A 14,578-nucleotide genomic window follows, 5' to 3' on the forward strand; every position below is an offset into this window, starting at 1 on the left:
TGAGAGGGGCAAGCAGGCATGGCTATAAAAGGGCTACATGAGTTATATTTGTGGTGATGGAAATGTTCTGTATCTTAACTAGAGCACTATCATATTCTAATACAGTTTTACAAGATATTATTTTTGAGGAAAGGTATAAAAGGGACACAGGATGAATCTGTTATTGCTTACAAGTACATATGAATCTACAATTATCGCAAAATAAAAAGTGTAATTATAGCTTAATTAATCTAAAAATGAATGTCAAATTCTCTAATAGAGAAAATGATAAAACCTCATTAAAAAGCATTAAAGATGATCTAAGTAAATGGCAAAATAGGTCATGTTCATTGATTGGAAAGTTCAGTATTGTAAATATATCAGTTCTCCCCAGATTGGCCTATAGGCTTTAGTACAATTCCAAATAATTTAAGTGACGTGGGCAATCTATAATAACTACTACGTCCTCCGTCCTCTCTGCTTTCTTCCTCCTTCGGTTGCCTGCAAAACAAACACGTTTGCTTTTGAAAGCCTGACGCAGCAGTACAAATGATGGTGTGGTTACAGAAGTTCATACAGTGGTTTATCTCTGTATTCAGAATGCCAATAGCACTTTGCTTTCTAAATTCACAAGCTTTTACTGCCATGATCTTCTGTATGCCTCCTTTTCCTTAAATTCAAAATGGGAATTATCATTATGATAGTGCAAAAACCACAGAAAAGGTTTATGATCCTTTGCCTTATTATATTTTTAATAGCATTTAATAAGCATCAGTTTTCTGGTGAATTCTGTTCCAGACTGTTGTTTATATAACAAACATCTATTAATCTTCAACCATGATTCCTGGAATAAAATGTTTTGAAGCATTACCCTCCACCAAAGGTTTTGGAGATAAAGCAAGGTATTTTTCCTATATGAAAAACTAGGTAAGCAAAACAGGCATATGATAATAGAGTGTACACTATATACAAAATACTGAAACATAAAGAAAGGGAGTGGCTAGTATGGGGTAAAGCTAACCAAAGACAGCTTATTAGGGGAAGTAAATATTGAACTTGATCTCTTTTTTTTGTTTTTAAAGATTTTATTTACTTATTCATGAGAGAGACAGAGAGAGAGAAAGAGGCAGAGATGCAGGCAGCGGAAGAAACAGGCTCCACGCAGGGAGCCCGACGTGGGCCCTCCGTCCCGGGTCTCCAGGATCACGCCCTGGGCTGAAGGCAGCGCTAAACCGCTAAGCCACCCAGGCTGCCCTGAACTTGATCTTAAAGCAATCAGGCATACATCTTCTGAAATTTTTTATTATTCTAATGTTTTACTGATTTGTAAATACTAGCTATATTTATAGCAAAATGCCTGTGTGCCTTTGGCCTATCACAGCCTCTCTTAACTTTAGATCTCTTACCTGTGAAATGAAACTGTTGGATAAGATTTTATCTACGGTTCTTTCTATGTTTTACTCTTTTATATTTGGTTTGTTTCTGTCTGCATCTAAATTGAGACCAAGCCAACGACATCTTGGGAATACAAGCTCTTGAACAACTACAGTTAAAGTCTTCTAAGAGTTCCCAGTCCTAACACTCCTCTAAACCTCCTTTGAAGCTAGCAAATTGTATTTCCTAGATAAGCACATTTTAGCTAAAGAGATCTAGAAGATATTTGAGTATTTGTCAGTGCTTATCAGCTAGTCACTAATGGACTGTGGATCATCGCCTCATCAGTTTTTTAGAGTGAGTAAGAAAAACATTCTACTTCCTTCAGCTTCAGTTATAGAGTATCCAACTGTCATTATATTCCAATCTTAGAGGAATTTATTTCTTAACTCCAGAAGCTAACATATGTACTTCAACATAAAGGTATATTTATCAATCTGCATTTGACCCATCTCTTCAGAACTTTACCGTGATAATTTCTTCTTTGACTGAACTTCAGAATCACAGGTGTCCAGTCCCTGAGATTTTGAAAAAGTTTAAAAATGTCAATTAAGTGGGGCCTGGGGAGACAGGTGGATACTTACAGAAGAATTGAGAAATAAACTCAGAAAAGAAGGCTGGAGCCAGAGTGGAGAACTTTAAACCATATTAAGGAATTTCTACTTAATTTAACAGATCATGGAGAGCTACTGGATATTTTTGAACAGAGGAAGAGGCACATGACACAAATGATACTTTAGAATTTTTCATCTGATAGCAAGCAGGGTACAAGATAGAGGAGAAGAGGTTGAAGGCAATGAAATTAGGAGGAAGTTTCTGGATTCTAAATGATAGGTCATTAAATCTAGAGTGAAAACAGAGGAATTAGAAGGGACGATAGGGATTGGGAACACTTTGCTGAGGTCTAATTGTCAGGATTTGGTAACTGATTGGATCAGAAGGCTGGCCACAAACAAGGGGGGAGAAAAATCAAAGGTGGCTGAGAGGCTTTGAGCTGGAATAGCTGTGTCCATTCACAGAAATGAAGAACTGGGTGGAAAAGCCTACACGGAGAGTAAGCCCAGCAGTTTCCTCTGGACTGCTTGCAGAAATGAAATGCCATGACGGCATATTCCCCATCCCAGTACCTCCTCACCCCAGAGCCACAGTGTTAGGAAAATGCTTTTCCTAGTTCAACTCCATTTTGTATTCAGTTCTTGGAAATGGCATTTTATTGATCTCTTTCAACTCATACTGCGTATTACTATTACTATATTATTAACTTCTTTATGTGAACTAGCAGTAAGTGGATTTTATACTCCGAAGTATGTAGAGGAGTGAGCCTGGAGAATGCTCTAGAGGTGGGTGGAGTCAGTAAATGCAATCAGGAAGGATTAAATCCTCATTCTAACTCCCCATAATCCATTCACCTTTCACCACATACCAACCCGTATTCTTTTTTAAAATACAAGTCAGATTTAATTCTCCTTTGCTCAAAACTCTACAAACAACCCTTTCACTGCACTTGGAATAAAATCCAACCCTTTCGGGATGCCGGGATGCCGGGATGCCAGGGTGGCTCAGCACTTGAGCATCTGCCTTCGGCTCAGGGCCTAATCCTGAGATCCAGGATCGAGTTCCCTGTCGGGCTCCCCATAAGGAGCCTGCTTCTCTTTCTGCCTGTGTCTGTGTCTCTCATGAATAAAATAAAATGAAATCATTTAATAAATTAATTAAATCGAACCCTTCCACCATGGCCTTGGATAACTCCCCTGGCTTGGAGGCGGCCTACCATGAATCCTCTTCTACCACCACCCCCTCAATGCTCCAGTCACCCTAGCCTTTCAGCCTCTTAACTGTGACAAGCTTTTTCCCTCCTCAGCGTGCCTGCTCTTGTTGCTCCAGAGCTCGGCCTACGGTAGTCTGGCCCCAGACCTTTGGCTGGCTGGCCATTCAGGTCTCAGGTCAGAAGTCTTCACCCAGTCTAAACTGATGACCACCTCTCCTCATCCCCCCACCATCTTCCTCCATCTTTCTCCTCACATCCCCTTGCTGTGTTTTCTTCACAGCATTCTGACTCCGAAATTACCATGTTCGCCAGTCTACTTGTTTATTGTCTGTCTCGTGCACTAGCACACATGCCATGAGAGTGGAACCTTACATATCTTGCTCACCACTGCATCCTCAGCCCCAAGAAATAGTGCCTGGGATACAATACATACATGTCTGAAGGTATAAATTAACCCCAGAACCTCTGGAAAAACCATCTGCCCCAAAAAAATATCATTTAGAGTAGACTCCACAGTTGAGAGAAGAGGACCACAGAAGATTTGGATATTTGAACGAGTAAATGGTTTGGTTTGGTTTTAGTTTATTGTTGTTGTTGTTTAAGATTTTACTTTATTCATGAGAGACACAGAGGGAGAGGCAGTGGGGGGATCCCGGAATCATGCCCTGACCAAAGGCAGATGCTCAACCACTGAGCCACCCAGGTGTCCCATGGTTTGGTTTTAAAATAAGGAAAGTATTTTGCAGTTCATCCTCTCTCTCTCTCTCTCTCTCCCTCTATCTCTCTCTCTCTCTCTCTCTCCCTCTCTCTCTCTCTCTCTTCCCCCCCACCCCCAGCTCCTCCCCTTCCCTTGATACATGCAGAGTCAAACTAGCAGCCGTTAGTCATAGTTAACTATCTAGTAACAGAGAAGCCAGGAGAAAGAAGCCTGGCAAATACCTGTCCAGTTTTCCCAGCCCTGTTGGGCAGAGCACTATTTGAAAATGGAGCCCAGCAAAGCCGTTTGCTGATTATTGTGTTGGGAATAATAGGATTAGGAACCTGTACTTATGGAAATAACTATTTTTTGGTTCTTTGCATTCCCTTGTTCAGGGTTCTACCCTCTTACAATCCCTTAGTAAAGTTACTTTGGAAAATGACAAATGGAAACTGGAAAAGGGAGCCTTTGCCCACACCAAGGCTCAGATTTTTAAAGGGAAACAGCATCCCGGGAGGCCACAGTAGGAGTAGTACATGAGACAAGAATGAAAAAGAAAGCACTTCTACACCAGCTGTGTGAGTTTGACAGGCAATTGAAACAATAAAAATGTGCCATTTTTTATTGGTTAGGAGGTTGATTCGAGAGAGAGGTCTTCCAGGTTCCGTGTCAGAGACCCACGACCCACAGCTCCCGCAGGCTGTCTCTACCCTGCCTAAGAGTAAGTTTGCTTCCCAGAGTTGTCTTCCTGGGTCTTAAGATGCCCTGTGCCCCACCCCACCCCTGACTCCCCTTCCATAGATGAGAGATCTAGAAAAGAAGCTGCAGGAGAGGACAGGATGCCGGAAGCTGCAAATGACCCAAAGTTTCTACCACTGAGCTTCTGCCTTTGTTTCAGCCTCTTACTTACTTGTGGTCAAGCTTGACAACTTGCCCTCAGGTCTCAACAGCATTTCAGCTTTGACCAGCATTGCGTTTTCCATGCAGTGGAAGGAGACCTGCCTATTTCTTACACAAGTAATTTGACACAGCAGTGCCCCATGTTAGCTCAGCTGTTCTTGGCATTTCCCTCACACAGTCCTAATGACCAGCTCACCCAATCCACTATCCCCAACAGGGGCTGAGTCTCACACTTGCCCCTTCTAACTTGGGAGAGACTCCATTAGGAACCCTTCTCTGTTCAAATATTGGTAAGTTGTGTGTGGAGGGGGTGGGGGGGGATTTCTAATGATGTTCTCCATAGAAGCTCTAGAATTCATTTCAAAATGAATTTTAGTAGTTAGATTTTATTTCTTTTGAGAAGGCACATTATTTTTCAGTGCTCTAGTATTTCTCTAATTCTTTATAACTCTCTAAAAATAACTGCTGCTGAGCTCATAAGTTCATTAGTTAATCCCAGTGGGACTCAATAATGCATATTACAGACCTCTTGATTTTTATAAATTAGATTTTCTCAAGAATTCCCTTACCTGTTATTATCAACATAGCTATATTGACAGGGTCTTCATTACTTCCTAATTGCCCATATTTCTTTTTCTTGTTAAAGATCAATTTTTAAAATCAAACCTTGTCATTTTGAAGGTATCATAGACATGTTATCTTGTTAATATTAATGTTTCATATCTTTCTAGGATTTTTACCCCCCTTTATCTTAGGAAACAAAATTTATTCATTACCTTTTGTTTTAAAAACAAATTATTTTTTGGGGGGGGGAAGGGGATTGGGGAATGTCAGTGAGAGGGTAGGGGCACATGCTAGTTTCCCGTGCCCTGAAACAAAGACATAAAAATTATATTTTGTATTCAAAAGTGACTCTGTCATCAGTTATATTCCCTATTCTAAACCAGCCGTAAAATGTAAATTATGCATAGATTGTTGAAATTATTCCATGACCTTTTGGTCTATGACCATGTAGAATAAGGTGACTAGCAATAATTAGAATAGCGAATAGCTGACCAAGAAATTCTTCTAAATTATCTCTTTGGTGAGAACTTAGACTGTCCATCATTATACTAGTAAGCCTCGTTTCTGGCAAGTTTGATGTGGTGTGTGTGTATGTGTGTGTGTAATATCACTTGAAGAATGATTATTTGCTTTCCCAGACATTTCTTCACTTTATTAAAAGATTCGTTGAAAAGGTAAATAACCCACTTCTTCCTTTAAAGAAATTCTATTTACAGAAATTATATTTACATATAAGTTTTTAAGACATCTACTGCATAAAATGAGGTACAGCTTCAGGCTAGGCTACATCTGCCAAAGTAAACATCAGGATTTTGGCTGCTAACTCACTAGCATATTTTGGCATAGTTTTTGCCCAAAAAAATGTAAGCACTAAGATCAAGTGAAAGAGGAGTGTGGACAAGGCAGACTTGTAAGAAACACTTGGATTGAAGTCATCCCAGGAAAAAGTAAAGGGAATAGGCAAGAAGAAGACACAGCAATGTTTTCTCCTTTCTTACTTAACCCTATTCTTTGAGCATTCCATTCTCAGTGCTATTCCAGCCATATTTTGTTTAATTTCTAAATGCTATTATATAAATGTAGCCTCCCTCTTTCTCAGTTCCATTACAGGACACTTTTTAAAAATATATAGTCTTTGGGGAAAACAAATGACACATTTTAGCAATTTGATCTCTCTCATATCATTTACAGTCTCATACTTCATACTTAAAGTTTCTAATCCTTTTGACCATTTGTGCTATCTTTACCACTTTGAAATTTGCTACAGCCCACTTTTTTAAAAACAAGTGTAGATAAAGGATAGATATTCAGTATAGTATTTTATTGAAGATCTTCTGTCTCCTGCCTTTTGGTTATTTCACGGTGAATAACATCATTGACAAACCATATTTATGGAAGAAACATTAAGAGAAATAAAAGACATTTTCTACTTCGTATAGGATAAAAGGTAGTAGAGTATAGGGTTCAGATTTTAGGGAAAATTAATCTCTAATATAATAAAAAAAGAATTAACTTCATTTTTATTTAAGCTGACACTTGACCATCTAAATACCTCCCATTAAAACAAATATTACGCAGTGCTTTTACTATCTTGAAATGAATTCTAAAGATAACATGATCCACCTACTTATAAGATAGCTAAATTATTATAATGCTCTAGTTAACACATAGAAGGAATAAAAGAAAAGTAACTCATAATAAAAATAATATGCATATCAATATTTTAAGTGCTCTGGAAAATCTACATAAGAAGGCATAATATAGTAGTCAGATACTTAGTCCTGTACATAAAATCACCATGGATTCAACAGCTACAAATGCAAGCTGATGCAGATGTGCTGATCCACAACTCAAGCTTCATGGGCAGCAATGCCATCAGCGATGAGGTTTTCCTCAAGTGGTAAACCACTCTTGGTAATTATATAAACCACTTTTGCTTATTAATATTCTGGGCAACATAAAGTACATCATTCCTTCAATTTACATGGTAGTCGGATTCCTCAAAAATTCTGTATGTTAAAAAGATGCCAAAAGTACTTTGAGATTATTTGTTAAAGACATCTAAATTCTAAGCCCATATAATTATAAACAGGGTTTTCAACTACAGGAATAGCTGGTGGAACATTTGAAAACCATGTCCCTGGGTGGCTCAGTTAAACATCTGCCTTCAGCTCAGGTCATGATCCCAGCTTTGTATCAGGCTCCCTCTTCAGCAGGGGAGTCTGCTTCTCCCTCTCCCTCTGCCCCTCTCCCCTGCTTCTGCACACACTCTCTCTCTCTCAAATAAATAAATACAATCAGGAAGGAAGGAAGGTAGGAAGGAAAAAGAAAAGAAAACAAAACATGTGAGTTGCAAAAACAATTCATCATACTCTATTGCCCTGCAAATTGCAGGATTTCCAGCTTCCCTGGCCTTCTTCTGCTAAATGCCAATAGTTCTTACAATCATCTTGACCACCAAAAATATCCCTACAATTTCGAAAATGCCCCACAGGCAACTACCATGCCCATTAAGAATCACTTATTGAAACTGGACAAAGGCACTTTTTTGTAATGAAGCACTGAGACCCTGTACTTTTTGATACTGAATTGATTCTATAGATTAGGAAACTGAATTCACCAAAGGTGAATTATCCAGAAAGAACAAGCCTGCCAATTCAAAAAGATACACAAATCTTTTCCTGTAAACCTGATGGGTATTTAATATGGGAAACCTTTTACTCCCTGTACTGTGGGAACCTCTCTAGATTAGGACAGTGGGGCTCTGAAAAGTTCATAGTCCCTAACAATAGGAGCTTTTGATTAAGGTAATACTGTGCTAGAAGAAATACTAGGAACCATATTTATATCCTTCAAATAACATGGTTATTTCAGAATAATTTTCCATATTGCACATCATTGCAGCTTATCAATAATGGCTGCTTTTTTGATTGGCCAAAATTTTCCATTTTTATATCCTTTTATGAATAGATAGTGTTTCTGCCCTGATGGAATAATTTTTCCTAAAGTAGTGTATTCTTCAACTACTAGAAAGCTGCTCTGAAAGTTTCCATTCTCCAAGCATTGCTTAGATAGAGGGTACTGATATCAATTTGTAAATATTGTCATTGAACTTTGGCTCGGACTTTTAAAAAATGGTCTCCAAACATGTTCTTGAAATGTGTACATGCAGCCCTAGGTGGATACACAATAACCTAATTTTCAAATGGTATTTTAATAAAATTATTAAGAACCGACTTCAAAAATTTTTGAAAAGAAAGCCATTTTTGTGTAAAATATTCACTTTACTACTCCTTCATTTAGGGAGAACTCTCCCTCCCCCACTTGGTTCTCTATAATTCCGTTTCTAAGCCACTTTTGCTTATTACCTTTACTCCTAGCAATTTCCCTTCCTCTGACAGAGCACACATTCTCATTATTTATACTCTTAAATTGCAGGGGTAAATGTTGAGAGCCAGTGCAGGTACTCAGTTATCTCAGGGACTTTGGTCTTTTCAGCCCAGGACTAATCAAGCAGAGAGTCATCATAAGCTAAAACTAAAAAGCCTTTGTAGTGATTTTATCACCAGGGAAATTTGTTCATCCTTCAGAAAGATTGTCACCAGGAAAGAAAAAAATAAAGGAGTTAAAATTGCTTCAGACCATTGACTCCTTAGGTCCCTCTAGATTCCTAGATTGAATTGGTTTTCAAGGGGTGGGAGGAATTATGAGAAGAATTCCCTGAGAAAGCTTACAAATTGATCATAGCCTTGATAACACTAGTAAGTGTAAGTGTGATCACTATGAAGGAAATGCCAAATGAGTCTGGAAGCATGGGAAACGAGAAGGAAAAGAAGACAATTAACACCTCTTTTTCCTTTCTTTCTTCCTTTTCTTATTGTTTTTGGGGATGGGTGTTGCCATGTAGTATGTATCTGAGAATAGTCTTTCAAAAGGAACAAATACAATGGATTTTAAAGCATTTTATCATTGGAAGTGCAATTAGTTATTACTATAACGAAACTAGATTTGCAAGCACCCATAGAAATAGGAATAGGAATTTCATAAACCTAGCCAGAAACTAGGCCCCTTGCAAATGTATCCACAGTAGGTTTGTCTGAGCATATTTACAACTGCTTGCTTGGGTTTGGAGAATATAAATGCCTCCAAATTCAAAAGAATTCAGTAAGATTGTCATATGAATAAATCAGCGAAAATCATAATAATAAATGTCTGGATGTTACATTTATTTTAAAGAACTTGAAAGTTTACACACCTATTGATGTGGGCAGGCATATATATATAACCCCCCCCCCCCTCCAAGAATTCTTTTAAGACTTGTCAAAAATCAAGTCAGGCACTTTAAGGTTTGCCAGGATGAACCTACACTTGTCTCTCTCTCCCTCTCCCTCTCTCTCTTCCACTGAGTAACACTGAAATTTGCCCAAAATGAGTAAGCAGACAGAGAAATGACCTCATTTTTTAATATGAATATAGTAGTGTTGGAGGACGTTTGTCAAGGATAGGACTTCAATACTGGATCATCGTTCCCAGGGCAGGTTCAATAGGCCAAATCGCAGAGGACAAGGGGAAGGAGCATCCTTGTGAGGCCTGTAAAGAGAGGGCTTCCCTACTAGGACCAGCTCCCACACCTAAGTCCCATGCACAGACTGTAGCTTTCTGCTCTCTGGTCGACTGCAGCCATAGCATCCTTATTGTTGTAACTCCCAGATTGTGATACTGTCACAAAACTGTTGCTAGGCAACAAATGTGGTTACCAGGTCTCAGCGAATAGCTGAAGGGGAAAGCAAAGTGTTGCACCATTGTAGAGTAACCATAGCAATGACCTACTATTACAGACTAAAGAATTATCATTAACAATGTTAAAGTATCAGACGGAGGCCCTGAATCCCAAGACTTCCAGGCAGTATCTCTGCATAATTGAGCGATCTGGGAAGAGATTTCAACTGTTTCAAAGCTGTTCACTCATTATTTTTACGGTAGAGTCTTCGCTATTATTTTTACTTCTTAATTAAAAAAAAAAAAAATTGTTAGGAAGAGACGGGTGCAATGGTATCGCCAGGAGCCGGAGCCGGTGAATGTCGTCATCTGTGCTTCGGACTCCGTCGCTGGTACCTGTTTGCCCGGGCAGGTCCCCCTTGAAAAACACTGTCCGTTATTAAGTCATCAGAGTGAAGCCACGGAGAGCAGCTGTACAGTAACATCAGGCTGTAGGGGACAGACTCGGCCTGCATCCTCCTGACCCAATAGGAGGCCTCGATGCTCCTTTCGCAGTCAGTGCTCCGAAGCACTTTTTCAGCTTTTCTAAGACTGTCCCCGAAAAATCTTTTTTTTTTTTTTTTTTAATGGGGGAGCCTCCGGGACAGCGGCAGGCCCGCCTGTTTGGGGTCTGACCCCTCAGGAAGCGTCCCGCCGGCCCGGGTCGCGGGGACCCCGCGGAGAGGGGGCGGCAGGCGGGCGCTGCGGGCTGCGCGGGGGACCCCACCGGCGCGCGCGGGGCCGGGGCGGGGGGGCGGCGGGCTCCGGGCGGGGGGGGGAGGGGGGGAGGGCGTGGCCCCGGCCTCCGGGCGCCTCGATTGGCCCGCGGGCCGGGGCCCCGGGGCGGGAAGGGGGCCGGGGCGGGGGGGGGGGGGCGCGGGGGCACAGGTGCGGCCTGCGGAGGCGGCGCGCGGCCGGGGGCGCGGGGATGCGCGGGGGGCGGGGGTGGGGCGCGGGGATGCGCGGGGCGGCCGGGGAGCTGGGGGGGCGCGCGGCCGGGGAGCTGGGGGGGCGCGGGGCCCGGCCGCCTCGTCACCGGCTCCGCGGCGGTGTCCGCTTTGTTCTGTGTTGCAGGCACCGACCGTCACGAGCTGACGTCCTGGAAGAGCTTCCCGTCCATCTTCAAGTTCTTCAGCGAGGCGTCGGAGGCGAAGGGCGGCTCCCCGAGGCCGGCCCCGACGCGGCGCTCCCACCGACTAAAGCACGAGGAGCTGTGAGGGGCGGCGGGCGCGGAGCGGGGGCGCGGCCGGGCGGGCCCCGGGCCCTCATTAGCTCGCTTTCCTCCCGGAGCAGGGGTCGTGAGACGGTCGGCTGCGGAGCGCGCTGCATTATTTCTAGATGAGCGCACCTGCCCCAGCGAGGCGGGCGCCCCGGCCCCGCGCCCCGCTCGCGCCCCGCGCCCCGCGCCCCGGCCCCGGCCCCGCGCCGCCCGCGCCTCCCGCGCCGCCCGGGCCGCCGCCCTGCCCCTCGGCCCCGGAGCCCGCGCGGTCCTACCGCCCGCCGCCGCGCAGCGCCGCCCGCCCGCCCGGCCCCGGCCCCCCTCAATCCTGCCCTTCTCCTTTTTCCCCTTTTTTTGCCGCCCCCCCCCCTCCGAACAGAAGCAAACTTTTATTCTAGATTCCAGGCTCCCATTTTAGGTCGATTTTTCCCAAAGAGACTCTTGTTTCCTTTCCTTGCTTTTTCAAGGGGGTGCCCCCTCCCCCGCCTCTCCAGAAAAGCCAAATTTAAATTCAGAGCGTGCGCGCCCTGCTGTGCGGCGTCGCCCCCATCCCGCCCCCCTCGCGGCCGGCGCCGGGGAGCGCCCCGAGCGGCGCTGGCGCAGGACGCCGGACCCCCCCGCCCGGGAGCCGGAGCCGGAGCCGGAGCCCGCGCGGGCCCTGACCCGGGCTCGGCCTCAGCGAAGGCCCCGCTCACCCTCGGGGCGGCCCCGTCCTCGGGGAATGCCCAGCTCTGCCTTTAGAATGGACTCGACTCCTTCACCGTCCGAGGCGCAGGGAGCTCAGCGCTGTAACGTAGCTCGCGCGCTCGCTTTGCTTTCTAGATCTTAACGGGGAGAAAGTCTGTCGGTGACGAGGATCCTACCTGGCAGGCGGACCCCGAGCCCCGGGGGAGCCAGACCCTGCCAGGGACGGCGTCTCCCTGTCCTCGGGGGAGGGAACCTGTGGGCCGCTCCACCCTTCCCTTCGGGAAGGCCAAGTGAGGCCAAAATGATTCTGATTTTTAGTTTTCTGCTCCAACAGAAAGGGAAAGAAAGCCCTGGTCTGAAAGATTCGCTCCTCTCAACCCAGTAGTCCATGTCCTCTGCAGGGGATGGTGCCCTACAGCGTCAGCAGTTACTTTGATCCAGCTAATATCTGGCCAACACTGTGAAACATAAGAGGCAAAATAAGTTGAGATTTTTGCTGATTTTTTTTTAAATTCAAATATTGAATCTCAACATCATCAATTTTTAATTGAATTTAATTACTAGTAAAGATTCTGTTTCTAGCAGGTGAGGGTCGGAATTTAATATTTTTTCATCCTTTTTTAAAGTATATGCAACGATATACCTGCCTTATTTGAGGACATGATAAAATGTACCCAAAAACGACGGAGAACTGTCTGCCTCCTCAGAAAAATGACTTAAAATAACCACCTCATGGACAAGATGCTTTTATATGATGAACCGATCTCAGCAAGTTTTAAAACTGACAATATCTGTGTCTGGTATATAAGTACATTAATTCGTTCTTCTAGGTTTAATGATGGCAAATTAAAGTGATCTTTTTTCCACTGGTCATATATACACATCTTTTGATATTATTTTAGCAGAAACCGCATAAGAGGAAAAATCAAAACGTCATTTTATCCAACACCTGGATAACTTAATATATTGTAACCCAACAACGTCAAGCATGTTGGTCTGCAATCTTTTCTGTCTTAGAAGTAATGGTGAACTGTATACAATAATGATACCTTCCTTTGAGAGGATTTGAGAATTGATGTGGATTGAATATATTTTTCAAAGCGTTATAAATTGTGTGGTGTTTTCACTATACGAAAGTATTCGCAGGAAAACTAATTTTAGTGCTTTTTAAAAAAAAATCAGCACTTGTGCAGTGCTAAATTTATGACACGTGTGCACCTGAATTAGAGCAAAGTACATGTGTTCAGCTTATGCAGCAAATCACTCCTGTTCCTTCTCTGGAGTTTTCTCACTTCTCTTTTTGAAAACCTTTACTTGCAACCTGAGTGAATCACTGCTTAATTGCCTTTAATACTTTAAAACTGCTGGGTTGTTAGCCTTGTTTAACCATCTACAGAGAGCTATTTGCAAACTTAAGTTGTGCAAATGTAATTCCTACTTGTGGATCTGAGCTGCAGCAACCCGGAGAGAGCTAGGCAAACCATCTGAGACCTCCAACTGATAAGTGAGAAGATTCCTTGTAATGTAGGATTTTTTTTTTTAACCTGTTGATTATGTGTCTGTTGATATAAATGTAGTAATAATCATCCACCTCAATTTTCCTGGAGTAACAACAATCGGTTGGTAGTAGCCCGCCTGCTTGGAGGCGACAAGTGTTAACAGTATTTCTGCTCTAATCTTCTTCCCATTCTGGTTTCTGTAGACAGGTTTTTAGAAGACTAGAGGCTTATGGTTAGGATGTAGGCTTTAAAAAAAAAAAAAAAAATTATATACCCAGTTCCTAGAGCAAACGGAATGGGAAGCAAGGAGTTGTTGATAAATCCGAGGTTCAAAATAGTCCTGTTAAAACTTAAAAGCCAGATACTGGTTAGAGGACTTTATAAAGGTACCTAACCACGCAGCCATTAAAAGTTTTCATGGATAATAGTGGGGGGGGGGGGGAGAAAAATCTATTTGTAATAATTGCTGTTTTCTCAAGTTTCTGCCTTGTGCTTCGACCTGGATTGCATTATGGTTTATACAAAAAGGGGGGGGGGGAAAGTAAAGCACAGGACTTTCATATATATTATATATTTCTGTTTACCATTTTAAAATAAAAACAATTTTCCCAACAAGCAGCGGCGTATTATTATTGCTCAGAAGTTTATTTATTCGTGTACAGAGGTTAATAAAAGCCGAAACTTAAAAGGAATGATGGGACAGCACTCATCAATATTTTAACCCGTATAGCTCCTTTTATTACTATTACTGTTGCTGTAAGGTCACATCCTAACTTCACCTGCTTACTTACTATTTGGCTTGTACCGTTCACAAAGCTAACATTTTTTTAAGGTGTTTGTTTTTAGTATCTAAAATACCCTTAGCTACAAGGGAATTTGAATCCATTGTTATCATTTTATAAAATACCTATTAGTAATACTGTAAACAAATGTGTTTTCCAAAAGGAGTCTGATGACGTTGCATTGTTCCCAAGTCCCTGTATAGGTCCTTGATGTATTTATTACATGTAATCCAGAAATACCCTGTTTACATATATTTTATAGCTTTTCCTTCTTTAAAACCTGTAACTCCT

The 14,578-nt window shown here is 42.6% G+C and overlaps 1 protein-coding gene across 7 annotated transcripts in view; it reads left to right on the top strand.

The window, feature by feature from the left end:
• The window catches only part of ARB2A (ARB2 cotranscriptional regulator A), a 413,754-nt gene that overhangs the window by 388,516 nt on the left and 10,660 nt on the right, over positions 1-14,578 (top strand). The window contains exon 10 of one of the 7 annotated variants that reach the window (XM_072791470.1): positions 11,175-11,468. The exons of 2 other annotated variants lie outside the window; for them this stretch is intronic. In XM_072791470.1, the coding sequence (XP_072647571.1) occupies positions 11,175-11,317 (143 nt within the window). In that variant the 3' untranslated portion in view covers positions 11,318-11,468. Of the gene's footprint in view, positions 1-1,061; positions 1,214-4,510; positions 4,534-11,174; positions 11,469-14,578 lie in introns of those variants that run through there. 4 more of the 7 variants (XM_072791323.1, XM_072791421.1, XM_072791333.1 and 1 more) reach the window with 4 other exon arrangements.

Source organism: Canis lupus, chromosome 2 (assembly GCF_048164855.1).
Source record: "Canis lupus baileyi chromosome 2, mCanLup2.hap1, whole genome shotgun sequence".
Taxonomy (NCBI): domain Eukaryota; kingdom Metazoa; phylum Chordata; class Mammalia; order Carnivora; family Canidae; genus Canis; species Canis lupus.